Below are 26299 nucleotides of genomic sequence, written 5' to 3' on the forward strand. Positions count from 1 at the left end.
ATTTGTCCAAGACCCTGGTAACAAGCCTGCCAATGCAGAGCCCACTCCTGACCCAGCAACACACCTGTCAGAATGGCTGTTATCAAAAAAGTCATTGCTATCAATGTATCAAAAAAGTCATCAGTAAAAAGTCTACAAATAATAAATGCTGGAGAGGGTGTGGAGAAAAGGGAACTCCCACACTGTTGGTGGGAATGTAATTTGGTGCAACCAGTATGGAGAACAGTATGGAGGTTCCTTAAAACACTAAAAATTAGAGCTGCTGCGTGATCCAGCAAGCCCCCTCCTTAGCACATACCTGAAGACAACTCTAATTCAAAAAGACGCCTGCACCCCAATGCTCACAGCAGCACTTTCTACAATAGCCAAGACATGGAAACAACCTAAATGTCCATCGACAGATGACTGGATAAAGAAATCGTGGTGTATTTATACAATGGAATCCTACTCAGATATAAAAAAGAATGAAATAATGCCATTTGCAGCAACATGGATGGACCTAAAGATTATCATACTAAGTGAAGTAAATCAGAGAAAAACAATATCATATGGTATCACTTATATATGGGCTCTTAAACAAAATGATACAAATGAACTTATTTACAAACCAAAATAGCCCACAGACATAGAAAACAAACTGTGGTTACCAAAGGGGTAAGGGGTGGGGAGGGAGGTATAAATTAGGAGTTTGGGTTTAGCAGATGCATACTACTATATACAGAATAAATAAATAACAAGGACCTGCTGTATAGCAAAGGGAACTATATTTAATATTTTGTAATAACCTATAATGGAAAAGAATCTGAAAAAGAATATATATACACATACACACACATACACACATGTGTATGTATAACTGAATCACTCTGCAGTACACCTGAAACTAACACAACATTATAAATCAACTATGCTTCCATAAAAATAAATAAATTTGAAAAAAAGAGAAAGAGATAATAAGTGTTAGTGAGGATGCAGAATAAAGAGACCCCCTCCTGTGCTATTGGTGGGAATGTAACTGGGTACAGACATTATGGAAAACAGTATGTCGGTCCCTCAAAAAACTAAAAGTAGAAATACAGTATGATCCAGAAATTCCACTCCTGGGTGTTTATATGAAGAAAACAGAAACACTAATTTGAAAAGATACACGCACCCCTGTGGTCATTGCAGTATTATCCACAGAAATAATCAGTGTCATGGAAACAACCAAAGCGTCTGTTGATGGTTGAACATATAAAGGAAATGCGGTCTGTACCTACAGTGGAATATTATTCAGCCACGAAAAGAAGGCAATCCTGCCATTATGACAACACAGATGATGGCTGGGGCAGTATGCTATGAGAAATAAGTCACAGAAAGACAAATACTTTGCGTTCTCACTTACATGTGGAATCTAAAAATACCAGATGAATAGAATCAGAGAGTAGCTTTGTGGATGCCAGAGGCTGGGGGCGGTGGTGAGGGAAATGGGTGAAAATGGGCAAAGGACACAAACTTCCAGTTGTAAGATGGACAAGGTCTGGGGACACAGTGTGCAGTGTGGTGGTGACAGTTAACAATACTGCATTTTAGACTTGAACACTGCTAAGAGAGCTGACTTTAAATGCTCTCACCATAGGAAAAAATGGTAATTACATAACGTGATGGATGTGTTCATCAACCTCGCTGTGGTAATCATTTTGAAATACATAAACATATATATATATATATCTCAAATCACGACGCTGTACATCTTAAAGTTGAACAATGTTATATGTCAGGTATATCTCAAGAAAGCTGGAGGGAAAAAAAGAAATAGCCTATAATTTTTGTTACTGAGATTCCCCTGCCTGCATTTCTTCAAGAGAAACGTCCAGACTGCAGGAGGTTGGGGCTAGGTCTAAGGGCGGCGCTTAATGGTTTTAAAAGAAAAATTTCCAGTGTACCGTGGAGAAGTGCAGCACCGTAACACCCAAGAAATCGTCCAGTTCAAGCTTTGAACTCGGATGCTCGTTTACAATTTTATATCCCCACAGAACTTGAAAGAAATCAGTCTTCTGTTTCTCCCCAGCCCCTGCCCCCATTCCCATGAAAACACAGTTAGGGATAAGAGCCCTCATATTCTGGCTCTATGTTATGTCCTTATAATTAACTTTCTCCCCAACCTGATTCTGTGTGACGTTACCACCTTCTGCATTTTCCCGTAAGCAGCATTAGCCACCATTTGAAAAACGATGGGGTGTAACTTGAGAGTGCTCATCTGACCATGGGGAGGAAGCCTCAAGGGCCACTTCTGAAAGGAACAGCCACGTTCTGGTTACTAGTGGTGGTCCCTGGAATTTGTGCAAATGGCACCTGCTTCTGCAAGCTAGCAGGTGATACCCCTGCTCCCCTTAGGTAATTTACATGCCTGTGTGTCAATGTATTTTTAAAAATCCAGTGAGGACTAATATAGCAACATTCTTTCCAACAGTTATCCACGATCTTTAAAAATACTTTAATACAATGCCCTGAGCTTCACACTTATCTATAATAAAATTTAAAAAATATAACCAAGCTGGCTTTAAGCTCTTACAGTTTCCCTGGGGTAAGATAAACAGTCCTCCTGGAATTCAGTCCACTTCTGCTGAAGGCAGGACCAGAGGACCAAGGAATTCTGGGTTTCGGAGCTCACCCCCGACCCTGGTCTGTATTTCCAGCTGTGTCAACACCCTGCCCCCCCAGCTCCGAGAGCACCCCATCTGCACCTTCTGGATGCGCAGCGCGGCGGCCCCCGTGTCTGCTATCTTCTCGCCAAGGATCTTGGCCTGCCTGGCTCTGTATTCCTGAAGGAAGATCTGCTTCATGAACATGGCTCTCAGGCGCCCTTGCCGGGCCCTCTCGGCCACCTGGATTACTTTAATAGCCTCTTCCAATGGGATGGCTCTTACGGGGTATTTCTGCAAAAAAACGTTTAAGATAAAAGCTTACACACGTTCATGAACATCAACTGATCCCAGAAGCATCACATGATTCCTTCTAAGACCAGCCTGCTGAACGTCTTCAAGCTGCTGATATAGAGAATGACAAGCATTCAGGACGAATCGTTTTTCCCATGAATGATGTACATTTCAACAATGCATCATGCTCACGCAGTGGCCCCCCCGGGTTTAAGGTTCCCTTAATCTTCCTCTACCATTCTGAACAAAACACTAATTAGCCCGATATTTTAGGTTAGCAGCAAATTATGCCAGGAACACCAATAAAATGGACTGAAATAAACTTGAAGTTGCCATCCAAGTTTCATTAACTAAATTGTAGAAGCATACAAATTAAAAACATATCTCTAATAGAATTTAAAATGTGAACTAAGGATAAAATGCTGACTTTAAAAGCAATGACAATCATTCCGAATGAGCCAGCAACACACAACTAGTAGTAAAGCCATTTCAGGAGTGTATGTAACACTGTGAAATGCCTTCCGCTACCTGCATGCTCGCACTTTAACATCTGACCGTGGTGGGTGCTATAAGACAGGAAACTCAGGCTCCTGCAGTAGAATGTCGCCTTTGCAGAAGCTCAGGATTAGGCAAAGCTGGGCGAGAGGCACTGCTTTTTTCTGAGAAGTGAGGGACAAGAGCGGGGCTGCTGGGGGCGCCTGGGGTCCTGCCTGAGCTTGAGTGGGCTCAGGCGTGAGGCCCTCTGCTGTTCCTGGAGCCGAGAAGAAGCTGTGTACCTGGCCTGGCATGGGCAGAGCCTCCTGCAATGGATATGTTGCGGAAAAATGTGTTACAGCCCAGTGTTACAGCTCAGTTGTGACAGTAACCTGGATCCAGGTGCGAGACCAAGCAGCACTGGGAGACTTGGAGAACTCAGGTTTATTACCCCTGAGGGCCCACACAAGTTAACACACCAAGCTGTAGACCCCGTCTGTAGGTTTACACAGGCCTTTATAGGCTGCCAGTTTTACGCTTTGCAACATCACACGGAAATAAAATATAGCAGAAGTTGACCAACTAGAAACAAGCTTTGTAGAAATAGACCAATCAGGAGTGAGAGAAATAACCAATCAGGAGTGAGCTCCATGCACATGAAGTACTACAAATGGACCAATCAGAAGTTAGGGAAGTGGACCAATCAGAAAGGAAAATAATAACCAATCAGGAGTGAAGGAAATAACCAATCAGAAGTGAGCTCAGGGAACCAATAGAATTTTAGGGGTAAGTAAGCTGTTTCAGAGGCAAAAAGTGAGATAGAGCCTCTGGGCCAGGGAACCAGATGGTGCTGGCACGAGAGTAGTGGCCCTGCTTGGGGGTCCTGCCGGTCTTTTTATGGGGCTTCCCGCCTCAGATAGAGGCAGAAGGGGGAGGCTGTTTGAGTCAGAAAATCACCCAATCATGGGCTGAGTCCTCCTCCAGCAAAGGGCCACTCAGCTTGAAGGCCAGCTTGAAGGTCAATCAGCATTTTTACACAGTGTCGTAATTTTTTAGTTCCTAGTTATCTCAGCACTTTGTTATTTTATATGAACAACATTCAGTTACTGACTTTAGGCTAAGTGATTAGAGATAAAAAATTAAACTGAGTTGATAATCTGCTCAATCTTAAGAGATCCTGATTTAACCAACAAAGTACTATGCTTTGATCTCTAAGTTCTCAGTTAAAAAAAAGGTTCTTTATCATCAAAAACACACCCAAGGCTAGGGGAAGGGATAGATTAGGAGTTTGGGAATTAACAGATACACATCACTACACATAAAATAGATAAACAATAAGGTCCTACTGTACAGCACAGGGAACTATATTCAGTTTCTTGTAATGAGTCATAATGGAAAATAAACTTAAAAAAATACAGATATGCATGTATATATATATGCATAGCTGAATCACTTTGCTGTACACCTGGAACTAATGTTGTAAATCAACCACACTTCAATAAAAATATGAATTAAAAACAACACAGCCCAAAGTTATGCAACTTCTCATACACTGAACAACAAGGGGGAAACGGAGCTGCTCTCCTCACACTGAGAATAATCCACTTGTCTCTCACACCATCAGGAGCAGCAGAAAAGGAGGTTTCACAGAGTGTGGAATAATGTTTATTAAAATGATATACCAACCTTGTCAGTTGCATCGAACCCAGTGTTGGCTAATATCTGAGCAAGGATTTTCTCTCTTTCTTTTATTACTTCCAGCTTTTCCTTCAAAAAATACTTGGGTATGGGGATATCCAATTGTTGCTGGAGAAGAAAAAGAATAAGCAAAAGAGCATTTTGGTCACAATTCCAGGACTCACATCCATGTAAAACAGAGACGTGTTTATCAAAGAGACTCGCTTTACTTTCCGTCCTCATCTAAGAGGTGATGAGGCTACTGGCGTGTAGAGGGTTTGTTCCCACTAAGGACACACAAATGAAGTCAAGAGGAAAAATAGTAACCATGTCCCGTTTTGATCATGACTGTAAAATTCCAGTAATTCGTATCAATTAGGCCACAATTAACTAATGATAGCTTAATGACTTTCTTTGAAGAAACAGAACATCATCTGAGCCTACCTAAAATAATAATGCATATCAGGACAGCGAAGACTTGCGCTATAGAGACACGGGAATTAAACCTAATAATTTTTCGTTAGTACCGTCAACTATTTGTCCATAAATGGTCACGATTTTAAAAATAATTTGGTGTAATTTCTACCTAAATTAGCCCATTACAAAAATTATTTACCAAATTAATCGGCTTTCCTGGAAAATTTAAGTTTTATACAATAAATATAAACTTCTGTTCTTCATTTGTGTGTATTACCAGATACTTCCAATTAGTGGAGGTCAAATGAATATTTACCAGTTCAGGTGGTCAGTCATCAGGAGGGCAGAAGTGTTATTCAAGGGTATGGGTGGGCCCCTGGCCACCGCACTGAAAAACTGTCCTGGATACTCCATGAGACACTCCCTGCTGTCTTCGGGTAGACCAGCTGACTGGGGGGAAGCTAAGGTTCTGGTCAGCTCCCCCTTTTCCCATTCTGGCGTGACTCCTCACACCTTCTTCCCAATCCAGGGAATTCTGAACAGGCCTTCCCTTCAGTCAGCATTCTAGCATAAACAGCTGTCTTTCTAAGCCTTGGTGGGGAAGGGGCAGTCATTTTTTTAACCAGAACTTTCGTAGGCTATTGGAATGTCTGGGATGAACCGAGAGTGAGGCTCTAGGGCCCAGTGGGCGAGTGTGGGACGTCAGAGGACAGTGATCACACTTTCATTTAATGTTGTGATTTTACTTACTAATAAGCATGTTCAAGGGTTGCACTTTTCTAAATTTTAAGAAAAAACGTTGTTGACATGGCTCCATCTGGTCTACATAGGACCATGAAACTACAGTTAGGATTTTGACTGTGAGGAAACAGAGCAGTTGAGAATGGAAGAAAGGGGAAGACAGGTGTCTGCTGCTTCAGGTTTGCTGTTAGATCTCCATCCATGATGTATTTCACGTCCGTCCACCAAGATACAGATACACTGGGGTTTCCATTCTCTATGGGGTGGAATAAAAGGAAATTTCTGGCGGTGTAGAAACACTCTTGCTCCCCTACACATTTCTCTACGTTAGAGGGACCTAACAGGAAAGCCTCCCCAGGTGGTGGGCTACAGAAACAGGCTTCTGGCTAGTTTAGCCAAAGGGGACATTAATGGAAGGACTTGGGACTTCTTGGAACCAGGGGAGGAGCTCAGCTTGTGTCAGCAACAGAGATGCGTCCAGAGAAGGTGATGCCTTCAGGACTCAGCCATTTATTTCTGCTCTTCTTGGTAAGTCTGTTTTGCTCTGTCTCTTTCTCTGAAAAGCAGTTTTCTCCGTCTGAGCATCTGGTGAACAAAGGCTCCGACTACTTACAAGTTTTGGAGGCTGCAGTTCAGACTCTGAGACAGAAACTGGTCTCCCTCTCTCTGTCTTGGTTTTGGAATCTCTCAGGGGAAGACAGGCTGGTGCAGCCACCAAGGTGTCCATCCCTAAGCCAGTGAGCTATGGTCAGGGATGTGGGTCATCATCGTACTAATAGCTGGGAGCTGGCCCAACAGAAAACAGAGGAGCTGCAGGTGATGTGGGTGATACCACGGAGGCCCAGGTACAAAGGATGCTGGTTGATTCAGCTTCTGCCCTGAAATGCAGAACTGGGCAACACAGGTGTCCCCAGAGGCTGGTCCACTGGAGTCCGTGCTGGGGCTTGTGGATGCACCCCTTAACCACCTGGGCCTCTGTGTGGTCTCACGGCTCCATCACTGCCCTCCAGGGCCAGCAGAACACGCAGTTCACAGACCCCTACCACTGAGGGTTTCCTGGAGGCTGTCGCTCAGTCATCCCACTCTCAGTGCTCGTGGCCTTCAAGGAGATGGACCAGCCAAAGCAGAGGGGATGAAGCAGGATGAAAAGCAGGGGAAAAACTGAAGGGGCCCACCACATACATTCCATAAATGCTTATTCCTGAAAGTTAGAAATATTTACTGTTCTTGGAGTTGAATGAATACATTATATGACCTTATTAATTAAATTTAGTATCATGACTGAAGGACCATTTCAAGTTTGTCCTAAGTTGTTCCTGATATCCTGGGGGTGGGTGAAGTCCTTCTGACCTAAAACGTCTAGAGCTTCAACCCCTGCCCTGACACAGGAACACGGGAAACACGGACGCTTTGAAATGATCTTCCACATCTTCACTCATCTCATTTTTGTCTTCAGTCCATCCTGACTAAATGCAGTCATAATGGTAGGAACGTTTCTTCCGGAGAGAAACATCACCTTTATAGAAGCCTGAATATTTTCAAAAGGAAGAAATATTAAACCCCGTGTAGAACACTAAACACTTTGTCCTTTTAATTTCATTTTAGGGAAACGTTCCTTTCAAAAGGAACGGAATTCATATGACTCATGATGCTGAGGCAAGGTGTCCACCGGCCCTGCCGACCCAGCCAGCCAGGGCATCAGAAGAGATGCCGGCGTCAGGCAGGCAGCGGTCAGAAGGCAGTGTCAGGACAGCATGCTGACAGGGAGTGCAGGGCGGGCTCAGGGCGTCGGAGAGAAGGGAGGGAGCCCCTTCACCACACATCCCGAGTCACCAATGACCCAAAGCAAAGGAGGAGATGGCAGCCTCTTGAAAATAAAGGAACCAGCAACCAGCAGACTGCTCCTCCAGGAGATGATGGGAAACAAAGGCCAGAGAGATTTCCTTTGGGAACAGAAATCGGGGCCCTGCTCTTGGAAACTGGAATGGTCTGTGCCACAGGATATCTGTGAAAGGGTCGTCTTAGTCCGTTCCCACAGGCCTGGGCAGACACCACGGTGACAAGTAAGACCACAACGACCTCAGTGTCCAGCAGACCCCAGGACAGTGCAAAGATATGTTTGCACCAAAGACTGAGGGGACCCAGTCCTTGTCTGTGGCAGTGTGGTCTACCTCAAGGGTGATGCTTCAACTTTCAACACAACATACAACTAGTAACTTTGTCTAGAAAGTCCACAGAATGCTGGCTGCAGGCCTACATGCCTTATTTAAAACAGAAAGGAACGAATATGAAAAGAAAGCCTGAGTACTTACGGGAGCCAGCTTTAGGTCCTGTAAGAGATCATCAAAATAGTGAAACTCCGTTAATTCCAGCTCCACCATCTCGTTCTTCAGCTCCAGGATGCGCCCCATCACCCCGTCCAGGATTTTTCGGATCAGTATTCGCTTCTGCGGGTGGACGATCTGGTTATAGACATTCTCCAGGTTCCTAAAGATCTGCACGTATTTTATGTAGAAGGTGGCTAACATTTGGAAGATGAAAACCTGATTTTGATGTGGTTCCATCATCTTCTGAGATTCTTTATCAAGCAAAGAATTGAGGGCTTCTTGGGTCTGATGCCACATCTTATTATACATTCTGAGGGAAGACAGGATAGAGAACACAGGGAACAAAAATTACTCTGGAAGGCGTACATCTTGGGCATCTGGTATAACAAAGCATAACACACCATAAATGTGAGCTAAGAACACTGCGTGTGGCTGCAAGGTTCTTTAGACCGTTTATGCCCTGTTTTGCTGTGCATGTGATTTTTGGATACAATCACAGCTATTATTATCAAGTAAAAAACTTTTCATCTGGATGGTATAAAGTGATTCCTCACTAACCCTGTAAAGCCAGTGTTACTGTACCCATTTAAAAGATGAAGAAGCTGGTAACTGAATTGGTTAACTGATTTCCACACACACAGCGGGTGGAGTATGTATGAATTGGAACAACCACTTCGGAAAGTATCTTGTAACACGGGCATAACTATGAATGAACAATTATACCCTGGAGAGATGTTTGTAAATCTGCACCAGGAATGATCACGGTAACATTTCTTGATAAAAGCAAAGACTTGGAGATATCCGAAACGTCCATCAACAAGAGAATGGATAAATTGTAGTATATTCACCAATGGACTAATATATAGCAGTGAAAAATGAATGCCTTACAGCCAGAAGCAACAACTATGAACCTCAGAACCATAAGAAGCAAGGTGCAGACTGTGTCCTGCGAGGCCCAGCCCTATGGGCTGCATGCACCAGCTCCTCGCCCTTGAGTCAGAGCAAGGAGCCAGCAGGAAGCCGGGGAGTGGGGGAGAGTGAGCTGGAGGTCTGTCCTCACCTACTTCCTTCCTGGAAAGTCAATGAATGGTCCTCCTTCTAACAAATGCTTAGGGTGGTGATGGCCCTGCCACCCCCCGGATGCCACCCCATCCCTTGGTTTCCCTAGACTCAGCACCTTTGTCACCAGTCCCTTTGTTAGCTCTCCTGCGGAGCATGCCATCCTTTTCCTGCTGGGACCCTGACCAATACATTCGTGGCAGAGTCTTTATTTTCTTTCAAAAGCTGGGTGATTTTGGGCTCCCATTTTTCATCCACAACCCAGTTCTGAAAAGTGAACTGGAAGTTCACTGGGTCTGGGAAGGGGCTTATTAACCAGTAGGCTTAACCGGGGGTGAGGGGGTGGGTAGGATCCTGGCCGTTTCCTGGGATGAGGGCAGAATCCGCCTATGTCCATCTCTGTCCACCAGGTCTTCCCTGTGGTGCGCTGGCGAGGGCAGCTCCAGCCTCCTGCCTGAGAAGCAAGTGCATTGAACAGGCTGTGGGCTCTCACTTCTCTGCGGTCAGCCTGGCCCCTCATTCCCATGCCCACCTGTGCCCTGCATCCCAGTGCTGGCTGCCTGCAGGTGCCTCTTCCACCTGCCCAGGATGAGAACAGTGTAGCACCTGCTCCCTGGAGTGGAAAGGCCCCTTATGTGGATCTACAACCAGTCCCCCACCTCTGGAAGACCTCCCTGGGGTCCTGCCAGAACTGCAGACTTTTCATCGCTCCAGCTCTGCCGGCCTGCAGGCCACGGTCTCCGCCTCCTCTCCCCTCTCATCCGCGTCTCTTCCCTCCTCCCACGTTTTCCTGATGTCTTGCCTCAAAGGCTCACATGTTCTCCTGGCCCTCGTGTGTTTACAGCCTTTTCAGTCCCTTACTGTCGTCTGAGAGGCCATTCAGGAGGAAAAAGGGGTAAATATGCTGGTTAAATCCACCCTGTTTAACGGAGACCCCCTCAACCACCCTCCCCAGGTCGTTCCCAGGCATCCTCTCCTGCACCCCGCTCTGGTACCCCCTTTGCCCTTCCTCAAGCACGCTCCCCACATCCCTGGAAGTAAGTGTGACCATCGCGCCAGGCTGAAACCCTGACCACAGGCCACGTTCTGTGCGGCGCGGCATCCTCGCAACATCCCACGGGACGGGTCCCCTCGGTCCTCGGAGGAGGGGGGAGGCGGCTGCTCCTCAGGGGCGGGGACAGGGTCTGAACCCGGGTCTACGTGACTGAGCTGAAACCACGGCTCGATGCCCAGCCGCCACCTCCACCCCAGAATAAAGACACCCCGCCTCCCGCCACCACCAGATACACGGCGACGTAACGCGGGCCGACAGGGCGGGGGAGGAACGGGAGTTCAGGGTCCTTTCGCTCGACTGGCTAAGGTGCCCGAGCACCCTTCCGCGTGCCACCGGCCGTTTACAAGTTCTCTTCCTTAAACTGCTCATCCATTTGTTTCACCTGTTGTTTGTTTGTTTACGTTGGATTGTTTTCTACTGATTTGTGGGGCTTCTTTAAATATTCGGATACTTCTGAGAGCCACAGCGTGGCTTCCAGCGGAGAAGCTGCTTTCTCAGAGGCCCCTTCCCTCTGCCCCTGTCCCTGCTGGGAAGGACGGTCCTGCCCCCAGTTCACACAGGGGTCCAGCTCCAGGCCTCGGGGAGGGTCCGGTCCCGGCCCCACAGGGGCTGAAGTCCCAGAGCGCACCGCCCGCCCCCTAGCCGGGCGGGACCGGCTCCTGGTCTGCGCTGCTCAGCGCCCGGGTTTCCGCCCCGCTCCTGGTGCAGAGATTTTGAACTTGGATTTGAAAAAAAACCCCCCAAAAAACCAAGTTTTCACTTTTCAATTTTAAATATTTTAATTTCATTTTATAATTTAATATTATATTATTAAATATATATATCCTACCAGTATATTATAAATTACTCTAAATTTTAAAGAAAAATCTTTTTTAAATAAAATTTTTAGATAAAAAATGAAAATAATCCGTAAAAATATTTTTTCCTATCAATTTTAGGTGCTGGGAGCAGAGGTGGGAGATTTTCATCCTCTTGGCCAAAAGTTAAAAGCTCCTCTTGGTGTGAGAAGTCTTTTAGGTTCAGATGGTGGTGGTGGTGGTGATGGTGATGGTAACAGCTTATATTTACATGCTGTCCGTCACTGCTGTAAGTTGCTTTACGTATATTAATTCATACAATCCTCTATGCCTGATGAGGTAGGTGTTATTATTACTTCAGTTTGCAAATGAGGAAACTGAGGCACAGAAAAGTTAGTGCCCAAAGTTGTGTAATCCGAATGCAGGATGTGCACGCAGGCAGCCTAGCTCCAGAGGTCAGGCTCTGAGCCACTAAACTCTGTTGCCACCTGTTGGGCAGGGGGAGAGCAAATGAGGGGCGATAGATCACGGGGCAGAGGTGTGCTGGACGCCACAAGAAAACAAAGATTTATAGTTAAAAATAAGCTCTTCCTCCCTCACAGCGCCCCGCTGAGTCTGGATGCTGAATCCCACCCTCGGCACTCCATCCCTCGGGTTCTGGTACCAGCTTTCTCCAAACTTGGCAATATTACAAAAACATTGCTAGTGAATCGGCATTCTGCTAGACAGCTTTGTTATAACAGAGAAAAGTGGTTATCAGAAAGGTAGAACTCCACTTAGCATAGGACATCTCACTCCGTGCAAAATAAAAGAATGAAAAGAAGCTGAGCATGTTCTTAATTCACCAGAGCCTGGACTTGCAGCATCTGGAGGGGGCAGGGGACCCAGGTGCTCACTGACCTGCCAGGTGACGCAGGCCCCACACGGCAACAGGCTCAACAAATGTTCCCCTAAAACAGAAAACCCATTCGCTTTGTGGACTAAATAGGGTTCAGGGCCTAAACCTGTCAGGACAACCTTACAGAAGAAAATTACAGGCTAATTTTGTTTAGAACTCGGACCTGAAATTCCACTCAGCCAACAAAACACAGTGTCAGATCAAAAGAATTGTTCCCTCGGACCAAGGAGGGATCACCCGGGGAATTCACAAGAGTTCAAGGTGAAGGAAAGCTGAACTAAATACAGTACAGGACAGTAGAAACTGTGAATTATTGTCACAGGTGCCAAGAAGATGCTCGATACATTGAATTTACGGCATATGGCAGATTAAGGATACTGTCCACACACCCCAAAGGACAGAAGATGGCAACCTCTTCAAAATGCGCAAAACCAGAGGCCACAAACATTTTCAGTAGAGAAACACTAGAAACCTAAAAAAATACGAGTACAAAAAGGATGAAACAGATGGAAAAGGGATTAATACAGTTTAAAAAACTGCTTGTAAATGACACCAAGGCAAAATTCAAGGAAATCAGTAACAAAACATAGGAGAGCAATTAGACCGGCAAAGTTACAAGATACAGATGAAAGCCACAAAAACTGAATGCAGAGGCAAATACGAAAAACAGAACCTCATTCACAGTGCTGACAAAGAACAGGAAACATTCAAGAACAAATATGGTGGCAGCCACACAAACTGTAGCTGAAGACGAGTCTGGAATGTTGGCTGCAGAGGACTGGAACAGGCCAGAGACAGTATCTGCTCCTGCCTGAGAGACGAGACAAAAAGAAAGCAGACTCTTGAGACCGACATGCGGATTTAATATCACCGAGAATTTGGTAATAACATCCGGGAGGCTCTATAAATAAATCTAGTCATAATTTCTAAAAGTAGGGGTGGAGTTGATCATAAAAGATAAAGGGCATTTATCAGACTTCAAAGCATTTAACACGCCAGGAAGCATTAAGGTGTGTTACGCCACCCACGGAGACAGTCTCTGTGGGGTCCAGGGGGGTGACCTGTACCCCACAAAGACCCACACCCATCATTAGCCAGGGATCTTAGCTAGAGGAGGCTTCCACCAGGGGGAACAGGAGCCAAATTAATGGATGGAGCACACGGAGAATCTAGGAAGGCCCAGACTCGGCTCTGGGCAGACCCAGCCTGGGGAGCCCTGTCGCCCTGGCTTCAGTGCACTCATTGGCTTCTGCCCAGAGTCGGAGAGACAGGCGTCCCTCCGGGACCAGCGCCGAGCTGACTCCTAGCGGAGAGTCTGGCCAAAGACTGTCCTCGCGGCTTGATCCTTCCAAGTCCTGACATCTGGGCAGCGGCCTCTTTCCTCCTCACCTGCTGCCTGTCGGGTGACCCTTGCTGGAGAGACCAGGCAAGGCTGTCGGTTGATGGGGAAAGAGTAAGTAGCCGTGTGAGCATCACCACTCCTTCCCCTGCAGACTGACTCAGCGCTCCAGCTCCCCTGCGGGCCCGCACGTGTCTCCACTGGCTACAGCCTAACCTTCCCTGGACTACGGGGCTTGGCCACCGTGCCTCGGCCAGGCCAGCCTGCGGGAAGCCTCAGTCCAGCCTGAGCCCCACCCTGCCTCGAGGCCACAGCCTCAGAATCCTTGCTTTGAGCCAGTGCCCCTGGAGATGATCTGAGACAAGGAACGCCGGGGAGATGCTCTTTTCATAAGAGCATTATTGTGGGGAGGGTCTGGCTCAGCTGCACAAGGTCCTAGGTTCAATCCCCAGGACCTCCATTAAAATAAGTAAATAAACCCAATTACCTCCTCCTCAAAACAAAAACAGTAAGAGCATTATTGAGATATAATTCACATACCATAAATTCACCCTCTTAAAATGAATAATTTAATGGATTTTCCTTTTAGCCTATTTGCAGACTTGTGCAAACTTGATCTGATTTCGGAACATTTTCATCACTCCAAAGAGAAACCCTGTACCCGTTAGCAGTCATGATTCCCCTTTGTCCCAGCCCCTGGCAACCACTCATCTAATTTGCCTCTATTCATTTGCCTATTCTGGACGTTCTGAGTAAGAAGAATCATGTAACAGGTGGCCCTTTGTGACTGGCTCCTTTCACTTAGCATAATGTTTCCAAAAGCCAGGGCGCTGTGGCATCGGTCAGTACCTCATTTCTTTTTATTGCCTAATAATGTTCCACTTCATGTACACACGGCATTTTGTTTATCTGCTCATCAGCACATGGACAGGTGGGTTGTTTCTGCCTTTTGGCTCTTGTGAAGGATGCAGCTGTGAGCTTCCCTGTTCAAGTTTTTGTCTGGACATGTGTTTTTATTTCTCCTGGGTTTGGCGGAGTGGTTTTTAAAGGAATAAGTGCTCTAAGTTTAAAATCAGAACCTGTCTCCTGAGGTAGCCGGTCTCAGGCGGGTCACTTAACCTCCTGCCTCGGCCTCCTCAAGTGGCAGATCTGGATGATGACGCCCGCCCTAGACACCCCAAAGGGTTCCTGAGGAATGGGATAACAGATGTGAAAGTGCTCTTGAAATGGTAAATGTGCCTTGTAGAGAGAAGGTAGTAGTTTATCCGTGAGACCCCTTAGAACTGTTGTAAGTGCATGATTGGTTTCAGACTTCAGCATATGACCCAGAAACGTTACAGATACTGAAGTCAGGAGGACGGTGGGTGGAGAAGACGGACGACGACAGTTGAAAAAGACCAGACCGTCGTTTCTGCAGCTGGGCCGTTCTCCTGTACCTGGGGCGTGGCGAGGTGCGGTGGGGGCAGGAGTGGAGAGAAGGACTCGAATATTCAGATGTACCATGTACTTTGGTGGAAAATCTAAATCTTGCAAAATGGGATTTCTTTCCAAGCTATTTTATACATGAGAAACTTCCTAATTCTTCCAATACTACCTAGCTATTTGTCCTCTTTCTGGAATATTCCTTGGCATCTTGTTCTAAGGGAGGCCTAGACTCTCCCGTAAGGACACAGCTTCCCCTGCAGCCCTCTTGGGAGAGGCTCCTTTTGTCCCAGAGCCCCCTGACCACTGGCGTGGAGTGGGACCAGGTCCTTCTTCCTCCCTCCATTTCCGGACCATTCTCCCTCCTTCCCCCCGACACTCCCTAGTTTTGAACCTCATTTCGTCAAATGGTGTCACCCACAACATCACCATCATCTACTGTCTACATCATCCTTCCAGGCCCTACCAGGACATCTACCCACCAAATAGCATCTCTACCTACAGCCTCTCCCTTGCCCTCTCATCTTCCTGCAGTCAAGGACCCGAGCTCCTCTCTCTGAAGCTGGGACCTCGAGCCATCGGCTGGGGCTGAAGCCCTCACTAGCAAGGCCATCAGCCCTCTTCTCCCTCCTCCTCCCACATCATCGCGCTTCCTTTACACTGGGCCGTTCCCTTCAGCAAACAAACAGGCTATTGTTTCCTATCTTAAAAAAAAGTCTGTCTCCGGACCCCATTTCCCCTGCCACCAGCTACAGCAAAATGCCTTTAAAAAGTCAGCCATGCACTGTATACAATTTCTCTCCTCCACTCCCTCTAGTCAGTCTTGCTACTCCATCACTCCACTGAAGGTCAAGGTCGCTGTTGGCCTCCACACTGCTAAACGGATGGTCAGTTCTCAGCTCTCCCCTGGCTTGTCTCAGCAGCCGTAGACAGAGGTTGTTACTCCCTCCTCTGAGAAATTCTATTTTCCTTTTCCTCCTGGCTTTCAGGGCTCCACAATCTTGTTTCTTCCTCAGTGATCACACCTTGGATCCCTTTGCTGGTTTCTCCTCCTCAGTCTCTTGCCACTGGACGACCCGAGTCTTAGTTCTTGGACCTGTTCTCTCTTCTGTCTACACTCATCCCACGTCTCATAAAGACTGTGCCAACAGCTGTCAAATGCATCTTTCATACACAGACCTCTCATCTGAACTCAAGTCAACCGCCTGTTTATCTTCACTTGCTGTCCAATAGGCACTTCAAACGCAACACATCCAAAACTAAACTCCTGATCTCCCCGCCCCGCAAGACTCTCAGCCTCTCTTATTTCTTGGCCTGGGAAACAAGGTTAGTGATAGTCGGAGTGCAGGTTGAAGCTGCAGTGCCTGGATGGCATCGTGTCCTTGCTGTGTATGAACTACTTGGCCTCTTTGTGCCTAAAAGTCCTCACCTGTAAAGTGGAAATAATAATATTAACAGCTCCTATATTAGAGGCGTGTTGTGAAGGTGAAAAGAGTTGTCAAATTTTCAGCACTCAGAACGGTGCCCGCAGAGTCAGCACTACACCAGATGTTTGAGACGATCGTTATGAGTAACTGCTCTGTTAATGGTACAGTGTGGGCGAATATTCTTTGGTGTCCCTGCCGCCGGACTGGCGTTCCTCGGTGGAAAGGGAAGAGGAAAGAAAGCTTCCTCAAGACCTTTCTTAACCTAAATATTGGGACCTGGGTGTAAAGAACTGAGCACACCGAAGACCCTGCTTCCTCGACAATACATCAGCAATGGCTCCTGGGGCCACTGAGTGGTTCTGGAGGAGGTCGCCTCTATGGGGGGCGGGGATAGCGCAAGGGGAAGTTGGGAGACCTGAGTGTATGGCGCTCCTTGTCCACAGAGGCTGATACTCAATGCTGAGGTGTACCTTTAATTGCTGCAACGGCAAAAAGAAGGTGTGGGGGAGAAGGGGATAGGAAAAGAAGCGGAGCAAGACGTCTTTTTCTTTGGAGAAGCCCACCCCCTGGCTATGGCCTAGCAGCCCATTACTCACGTGTTCGACATGGCTGGCTCCTTTCCCTCTTTCCCTCGCCAGCCACGAAGCTCTTTTGTCAGAGGGAGGTCCTTCTGGAGGGAGGGTCTGGGGCTGGGGATCTCCTTTTACTTCGGGGAGGGAAAGGTGATAGCCACGGGGACCCTCGGGCACAGAGAGCGGGATTCCAGCGTTCTCCTGTCCACCGCGAGGCTCGGGAACCCTACGGAGCCCGACGCCAGGCGGAACCTAGCAACGGAGACGCTACGCTTGCGCAGTGCGGTCAGCTCCGGCCAGGCGCGCTCCCCGCCCCGCCCTACGCGCCCCGCGCCTGCGCCGCCCGCCTGCGCCGCTCGCCTGCTGTTTCCTTGGCAACCGCGCGGGTCGCCGGGCGCTGCTGGTGCCCGAGGTGGTTGTGCTGTGGGGGCCGCCGCCTCTCAGGAACCCGCCTCCGGGAGAACCCGCCCGGAGAGCATTCCCGGGCCGCCCCAGGTCCCCGCTACCCGGTGCTCGTGGTCCTCCACGTCGTCGTCCCGCTTGCCTGTTCGCCTGTTTTTATCCACCTTCAGATATGCAGCCTTGGACAAGGACAAGGTCCTTAATGATGATTGCAGCCTCAGGCTTCCCATCTGTCTAGTGGGGCAACACTCATTTGTTCGTTCAAAACTTTGCTGGGTACCTAATTAGGGCCAAGCACAGACTTAGGTCCTGCGGGTGCAGGGCAGACGCAGACCCTGCCCTTCTGGAGTTTAATGAAAATGAAATAAGGCGACAGGGCGTCGTAAAGGTAGAATGCTGCGTTGATGTTAGTTATTAGCAAGCCGCAATGAGTGCTTGCTTTCGTGGTTCTTTTCCCGCCATCTTTAGTAACTGCTGAGATTTATTTGCAGACTTTATAATACGCCATTCCTTCTGGAGCACATTCAGAACGAATGCAGTTGAAAGCGCAGGTAGAGGACAAACATATAAAAATGACAGAGTAAATCTGGAACACAGAAACTTTCACACACAATTACTAAGGAAATGAACAAAGAATAGTAATTATAATAAAAAAAAGCAAAGGAAAAAAAAGAGCAACCAAGCAAAAAATTAAGTACAACTTTGTGCCATAAACTTCAAACGCTGTGCTCAGTGAAACAGAAGTCTGAAGTGGAGAACGGCTCCTCCTCTCATCCCCACCTCCCAAAAAACCCAGTAGGCAACATACCAAGAGTTCTCACTAATCCTTTTTGATACAAAGAAGACAGGAATCTGAGAAGTGGGATGAAAGGTGAGGAAGTGAGCCACCTGGGGGAATCTCGGTGGGATTCAGCCACCACCAGCGGAAACAACCCCCCCCCCCGGCCCGACCAGAGCTAGAAAAAATTACTACGATTTGCCATTTTAAAGGACTTTACAATAAATTGAGGCAAAGATTCAAAGTCGAAGGACATTTTGTCACAGGAATGGGACATACTTCCAACAAGGGTGGAAAATGGTGGTGAAAGAGCTCACCAAAATCTCACACGAGAAGGCAGCGCCCAGACCTTGCAAAGACCCAGGGGATCAGTCCTCACCCTTTACCCTCCCTGGGTGTGAGTCTGTAGAAAAGTGAATAAAAATGCCATCTCCAGCTCTTGAACTCAGCGAGAAAGCAGCCAAGGAGAATTTGCTCATATTATATTTGAGCAACTGGAAGATTTGCAAAGAGCAATCCTGATTCATTAGAAACAAGACAGAGAGAAGAGGCATGTCTGCTCTCCAAATCCAAGACTTCAGTAAAAGGGGAGGAGAAAAAAAGAAAAAAAGTCTACGGCATGAATGAATAGGTGAAGAACATAGTCTGGAATAAAAGCAACCAAACAGAAGAAAATTCTTTACATGTGGTCCAAATGATAGAATAAGTTAATAAGAACATCAGTTTAATAGATTAAGAGCTGGGAGAGAATATAAACAACATAATGAGAAGGGAAAGAAGATAATATAACCAAGGCAACAGATGGAAATCAGGAGCGGTCCATTATAGAAACTAAATTAGCAAAACTAAGAAATAGACTGGGCACAATTCATCTAAGTGACTGACTTAGGGGAAAAGCTTAAATCAACTGCAGTGACTGTAGAGGAAAAAGACAGAGACATTTTAAGTAATTAAAAAGGGTTTAGTTGATATTCCTGAAAATGAGATCTCCAATTAATTTGTTTTAAAGATACAAAGAAACATTTCTGAAATAAAGAAGGATATCTGCAGATCAAAATTTCTCACTGTGTTCCAGGAAGAATGGATATAGAAGGACCAACACTTTAGATATCCTGAGTACATTACTGAACTTCAAGGAAGAGTGGTCCCGGGAATCTGGCTGGCCTCGTGTTTCTCCACGGCAGCTTTCAATGTCAGATGAAAAAGTAGCAGTGTTTACAAACTTCTTGGGGGAAAATGTGAAACAAGATATTTCTACTCATTGCAGTTAGTATTCCAAAATATGAAAGCTCTCAGGAAATATAGCAGTCATGTGTCAACTGGCATGTTTTCCAATGCAGGTAATAGAAAACCAGATGTCTAATGGCTTAAACAGTTTGATTATAATTAAACAATTATGATCTCCCTTAACAACACGAGTCGAGGTGAGGCCATTGTGGAGCTGATCATTTCAGTGGCTCAGGGACATCTCCGATCTTTGATGGTCTTTCCATCTTTTCGAGCTTTCATCCTTAGGATGTGGGATGACTGCCCTCTGTAGTGGCTCTAGACATTACAGTCTCACCCTGCAACATCTTGAGCCAGAAAGAGGACCCAGCTGAGAAATGTGACCGCCATCATTGTCTTAGGGTCATCTGCATTTACCTGCATGGGGGGGGGACATAAAACCGAATCAGGCAGTATGGACTGTTGTGTAGACAATATTCAACACGAACCAGAGCCCATGAGCTCTTCTCGAAAATAAAACCGTTGATGCTGAAATCCAGTGACGGAAAAATACAAGTCTTCTTACCAGGAAGGGCAAGTATTCACTATAAGACAGTGAATCAAGGTCTCCCAAACTCTGCAGAGCAGAACGAAACTGTTTTCTGACACCATCGCCGGAGACGTGTCAGTTGTTACACTTACTGACCACTTATTCTCTGCCAGGGGCCGTTTAGGACCTGATATGCATTCATTCATTAACTCTTCCCACTAACGTTATGAGCTGAGGGGTATTTTCATCCTCATTTCACACACCTGGAGACTGAGACTCAGCAAGGTTAAGAAACTCTGTATCCAAGACCATCCTCCAGTCGATGGTGGAGTCGGTATCCGAACCACCTGACAGCCTTGCTTTAAAGACTACGCTCCTAACTGCTGTCTCTGTTGGCAGCACCTCTCCTAATCTGGTTTCCTATGAGACAAATGTTACTAAAGACAGTATTTCCCAAACCACTTTTCTTTTAAGAAAAAAATCATTGCCACCTAATTATGGGGGTATGGTGGAAAGGTTGCTTTGTCCTCAGTATTTGATAATTTACGCAGCTTCATAATCAGACTGCCAGGTCCCTGGGAAAATTCATCTTCTCGGTCCACTGGGTATATCTGAAGTCACTGTGGTCAAATATTTATTGATGCCCATTCTATGCAAATCACAATAGTCCCCATTGTGCAACAGGAAGAGATGATGCTGATACGAACGGACTCTGCCTTCAAGGAAGAGAGCGGGGCGCCACCCAGGAGGATGAGGAACTCAGGCTCCATTATCCCAGGGACAATCCTGGAGGAATGACAGGCCCAGAAGAGCCATCAGAGGCTGTCTGACTTGCTTCTGTCTCAGAAGCTTCAAGCGCCCAGGACACCCCTGCCTCCCGAGCATCTCTGCTTGCCTGCGCGCTGGCAGTGAGGGGGACCGCCTGGCCCCTGGAGCCAAGTCCACCTGGCTTTGGACACCTCTCACTATTATTCTCTGCTTTTGCATCAAAGCTCCAGGGTAAAACAGATCAACTCTCTTCTAAGGGAGCAGCCTTTTAAATGTTAAAACCCATGTGTCCCCTCCCCCGACATCTTCTTAATTACAGGGTAAGCGCGATCAAGTTCCTCAACAAGATTTCAAGCTCCCTTGCAGTCAGGCTCTCTGTGTCTCTGTTCACTCAGTCAGTGTCCTTCAGACCCTGACCCAGTGAAGCAGAGCCTTCCGGGCGGGGGCTGGCAGGCACCTCAGCAGGGAGCCATCGGGGCCCTACCTTGGGTCCCCGCCCCTTACACCTACTGCAGGGCGGCCACGCGGCACTGCTGATGCGGGTGGCGGTCACCGCCAGCCAGACCTCTAAGTGGTCCCACAGCCCTCCTGCTGAGCCCCTTCTGTCATTCCGCGTGCTCATCCTGTCCAGTGCCACGTCATCCCTCAAATGTGATCTGTGCCACTGACGAGAATGTTCTCTGCGAGAAGGACAGGGAGCCTGACGGCACAGCCCTCGAACTGTGTCCAAGTGAGCATCAGTCGACAAGTTATCCGCCTGCCCAGCCACCCTGTCACCTGGCTCTCACTCCTCTTTGTCCTCAACACGTCCGTGGGATACAGATGCTGCCAGGCCTGTCACTAACATACAGCTCTGTTGTATCTACAGCATTGTCCTGATCGAGTTACTAGGCTGGTCACTCTGGAAACTGAAAATCGGGGTTGTCTGGCATGCCTTGTTTTTAAGAGAACCCACTTGCCTCTGCTTCCTTTTGTAAGAGCTCGCAGATCCTTCTGACGATCTGTTCTGGATCCACAGGACGTTCACTAGACCAGAACCTGACCTTTCCTTTTCTGAGTCACCAGTCACTCAGAACCTCTCCACTGGGCGTCTGCTGGGATGCTTTCCAGTGCGCCGTGGTGATTCGGCCGCCCCGGGTACCTGCGTCCTCACCTGCACTGGAGTCTCCCGGAAGCCCTGCACCAGAGTTAAAACACCCCAAAGCAGCTCATCTGTCCAAACCTCAGCCTAGGACAACTCAAGCTGCAACCAGGAGCAGGGCCTTTTCATACCAGGCGCGTGCCAGCCGCCAGCCAATCAGAGTGGGGCACTGCTTCCCGCTTCCCAGGGCCACCTTCTCACTCAAGGACCAGCCTCCACGCCCGCCTCCTTCCCCAGCACCCCGCTTCTGTTCTCCCCCGTAACAGCAAGACTGAAGCGTGACAAGCTGGGAAGACTGTCTACCCGGAAAGCAGCTGGGCCAAGCACCCTGTCCAGGCAAGGCTCCCAGCCGGGCAGCACTGCCGGGGTGGGGGGGGACTGGCCAGAGGCCGCCACATCGCCCTGGGAGTTGGTTCCCTGAAGGACCCAGAGCAGTGCTGGGTCTGCAGGGAGGCCCAGGGCTCTGCCCGCCCTCCCTGACCTCTCTCCGTCCTGCCGAATCCACCCCAGCCTCCCTTCCTGCCGTGCCTTCGGCGTCTTAGGTTCCTTCTCTCCCGGCAGGAAAATACCAAGTTCGTTTTGTTTGGTGGCCGTCCTCTATGCTTTGCTGGACATCTGAGGCCCAAATCATTTTTCTGACTCACCTTTCTGTAATTTCCCGTATCGATCAGTATCTTTTCCATGGTGTCTCTGTTTTTCCCTAAGCATTTCATTCCCTTTAAAATGTTCACGTCTTTTTACACAGCCTCGTGATCCGACTGCCAGTTGCCTGGGAAACCCATCGTCCCAGTCCTGAGATGTGTGGCGTCTGCCGGGCAGATGTCCACTGATGCCCCTGCTACGCAAAGCCTGGTCCTCTGCGCTGCACAGTAGAAAAAGGTGACTCAGCCTCCGAAGAGGAGCAGGGAGGAGAGCTGGGTCTGGGGGGCGAAATGCCACAGGGCCAGATCCTCTGGGGGTTTGGAAGGGAGGGGTCAGTGTGCCCTTGGGGAAGTAGAGGAGGTTATGCAGCAGGGGGGTCGGAGCCGGCTTTGACCTGAGGGGACAGAAGGAGAAAATTCCAGGCAAAGGCTTAAGCGCAGGAGAAGTGTGCGGATCTGCTGAGCTGCTGGCCGATGTTTCGACTTGACCTGGGCGCAGGCTCGGCATCGCACACTGCAGCCAGGTGGAGAATGTGCTGAGGGGCAGGCGGGGGGCTGAGGGTCTGTCTGAGCAGGGATTGGCATGACCATGCGGCAGGGAGACCAGTTACAAGATGGGACGGGGGAACTCAGGGCTTGAGCGTTGTCGGGGCTCCCCCACTTTCTCGCTGAGTGCCTGAGGGAAGAGCTGTCTTTCAGGGGGTGGGGTCCCCTTGGCCTGGGCGGTGGCTGGCACTCAGGTTGTCCATAGGACTTGGGAAGGGACGGCGGTGGTCCTTCCCGGGCTTGATGGGGCTTGAAGTCCCCGTAAGAAGGGAGTGGAGTGGACCTGATTCAGTTCCGACTTGTTTCTCTGGGGGCCTGCAGGACTGCGGGCAGAGAAGGCAAGATGGATAAAAGTGAAATGTCTCAAGGACCAATTGAATGTGAAGGCCTTCTCCTCTCAGCTGAGCTATCAGAAGCATCTTCTACGCTTCAAAGAAAAAAATGTCGTTCTGCGTAAGATGTCAAACTCTTCTGCTGTAACACCCCAGCCTTTGCATCTGATAATATGTCTGCACAAAGCAAACCGATAAAATGCTAACTTGTAACGTTTGCATATGTAGCTGGCAACAATGATTCAAGTTTGGGTTTCATTAATTCATAACCATTAAAGTCGGCATTGGTAGCCCTGCGGTGCTCTGATACCCCCGCCTCGCCTCTTCCCGGCCGATCCCCAGGGTCCGTGAATGTGACAGTTAGTAAGAGGGACAGTCCCACTGACCTCCTAGGATTGTTCAAAGGCTTAGATGAACAATGTCTGTAAAGCACTTGGCGCAGTTAGAACCCACGTGCTGTGCGGTGGCCGCTGGTCCCTCAGGCTCCGGGGAGGGCCGAGGTGTCTGCTCAAAGCCCACATCCAGGCAGTGTTCCCAATTTGGGGTTCACAGAAGTCTTGGGGGTACCCCAGGGGTCAAAGACCTGCTCCATACGGGTGTTTCCGTCGAATTCTCTCAGTTCCGTCGATGCCGTCCTCACCGCAGTGGCCATCACAGGCCCCCCAGCAGCTGAGACCCACACCCCCAACCGCAGAAAGTTCCCACTGTGAATCTTGGCTTCTCTCCAGTCCATCACAGTAGCGAATCAAAGGATCCTTTGGACTGGAAATAAGTCTGACTTGGTTGATTTTGTTGAGAATATGCTAGTAAACAGGTTTAAAAGGGATGTGAGCAATCTGAACATTGCAAGCTGGACGGGATTCCAAAGACAACAGATTATACAAACACCAGAGCTATTTTGCGTCAGATAAACATCACTTCCACTGGGAAATGAGTGTGTGTGTGTGTGTGTGCGCGTGCGTGTGTCTTATAAGCTGCCTTTATTATCTATAAATAAAACTGCCCAGTGTGAGAAAAAATAAAAAGGAACTAGCCAGAGGCAGGATGTTTTTCAAATTATTATTATCCTGTTTTTTTTCACAAACATTGGGGCAGGTTTTGTAACCCAGGTGCAAAGGAGGTCACTTCTCATTGTTTTAACACCTGCTGTCTTTTAGAATGAACACAAGCCATTGACAAATTCAGCCCTAAACCTTCCTCCAAGATGACTGTCTCCTGCATTTTGATAATACTTCTGAGTAACCAGCACTGTGTCTGTCCAGTTTCTGCTTTGTTTTGTTTTGTTTCCATTTGACTCTCATACCCTTTCCCTCCTCTTACGCTTTTTTTTCCCCCTCACAATGCTTATAATGAAACAATAGTTCTTGGTACACGGAGTAGACAGCTAATTACAAATCACAGCTGCCTTGTTCATAGAACAAAAATGACACATTTATGAGGCTTATTTAGAAACCTGAATTACTGACGGCCCCTGACTACACCAGTGAGATGCAGTTTAACACAGAGAAAATGTCTACTTAACCTGTTAATTTACCGTAATACACGGCCAGCCAATAAAAATATAATCTTGGTTTTAAAAAATCAGGCAGAAGGCTAGTAAGAATTTTTATATACGCATTTCTTCTTTCATCCATCTCCAGACTCACAGGTGGAGAGGACAAACTAGTGGGTACCAGTGGGGAGATTGAAGAGGGGGCAATATAAGGGGGAGAAATGGGTGGTACAAACTATTAGGTAAAAAATAAGCTACAAAGATACATTGTACAACACGGGGAATAGAGCCAATATTTTATAATGATCATAAATGAAGTATGACCTTTAAAACTGTGAATCACTATACTGTACACCTGTAGCTTAGACAACAGTGCACATCAACTGCACGTCAATAAAAAACAGTCAGACGCCTACCAAGTATTTCTATGCACATTTCTTCCTCCACCCATCTTCCCGTTGTCTCTCCGCTTCTCCTTTGTTTATTCTTTCTCCGTAAAGGCATGGTCCTCCTGAACAGTGACCTTGCCATGTCCCGGGGCGGGGACACCAGAGGCCCCACAACACCCGGGATGGTGTCACCTGGCAGACCTCCCCGAGGCGTCTTCCTGGTTCAGACAAGCAGCGCGGCCTGGAGATGCTGCGGAGAGCTGGAATATTAAAGCCATCCTGGGCCTGTGCCTGCCTGGCGTATTCCCGGGGGGTTGCTTGCTTAGGTGTTGTATGCTGAGAAAAATATTCCAGACTTTTCAGTCGTCGTGGCACGTGAGACGCAGATAAGAACAGCGATAGCTACCATTTAGAAAGACGCTTTTGATTCAAGTACGGTAAATGCCAGAAAGTGTGAGACTCCTGCGCGTCCAGCTCAGCGTGTCTTCTTGATTTGCAAACATCCGAATAGCTCGAGACACAACAGAGGAGCTGAATCCCAGAAGCAACGCTGGGCCCCGCCTGAACTCGCCCTGGGTCCGCTTCCCGAGTCGGCCGCTGCCCCGCTGCGGAGAGTAAGTCTTCCCTGACGGAGGAGACGTTATATACACACTTGAAGTGAAGCAGTTACGTGGCGATGTGCACACTTCTGGGTGTGGCTTTGACCTGCTTGCGAGTGTGAGGGTCACCCACATCCTTGCCTGCAGATGCAGCTGGTTCCCACTCGGTGTCGTCTTCCGTGGGATGAACAGACCACAGCTGTTCCCCTGCTCTCGCCTTGAGGGACGCTTGGCTTGCTCCCAGGCTGAGGCTGCTATGAATAACGCTGCTTTCCAGTCACGGTCAGTAATATCTCATACCTCACGTGCGTGCGCTTTGAAGACCATAGGTAC

At 47.9% G+C, this 26299-nt stretch overlaps 1 protein-coding gene and 1 long non-coding RNA gene across 2 annotated transcripts in view; one reads left to right on the plus strand and one right to left on the minus strand.

Annotated features, from left to right (window-relative positions):
- DRC11 (dynein regulatory complex subunit 11) overlaps nucleotides 1–17352 on the minus strand; it is a 148833-nt gene extending 131481 nt beyond the window's left edge. Inside the window, exons 1-4 of the mRNA XM_072961889.1 lie at nucleotides 17147–17352; nucleotides 8540–8864; nucleotides 5079–5198; nucleotides 2727–2918 (exon numbers count right to left, since the gene is read on the minus strand). Coding sequence (XP_072817990.1) covers nucleotides 2727–2918; nucleotides 5079–5198; nucleotides 8540–8864; nucleotides 17147–17157 — 648 coding nt within the window. The 5' untranslated portion in view covers nucleotides 17158–17352. The remainder of the gene's footprint in view (nucleotides 1–2726; nucleotides 2919–5078; nucleotides 5199–8539; nucleotides 8865–17146) is intronic.
- A 1137-nt stretch (nucleotides 17353–18489) lies between these two features.
- Nucleotides 18490–23776, plus strand: LOC140696272 (uncharacterized). Its single transcript, XR_012072412.1, has 3 exons — nucleotides 18490–22303; nucleotides 22713–22846; nucleotides 23476–23776. It is a non-coding gene; the product is annotated as an uncharacterized lncRNA (long non-coding RNA).
- The last annotated feature ends 2523 nt before the right edge of the window (nucleotides 23777–26299 follow it).

Source organism: Vicugna pacos, chromosome 5 (assembly GCF_048564905.1).
Source record: "Vicugna pacos chromosome 5, VicPac4, whole genome shotgun sequence".
In the NCBI taxonomy this organism is placed as follows: Eukaryota; Metazoa; Chordata; class Mammalia; order Artiodactyla; family Camelidae; genus Vicugna; species Vicugna pacos.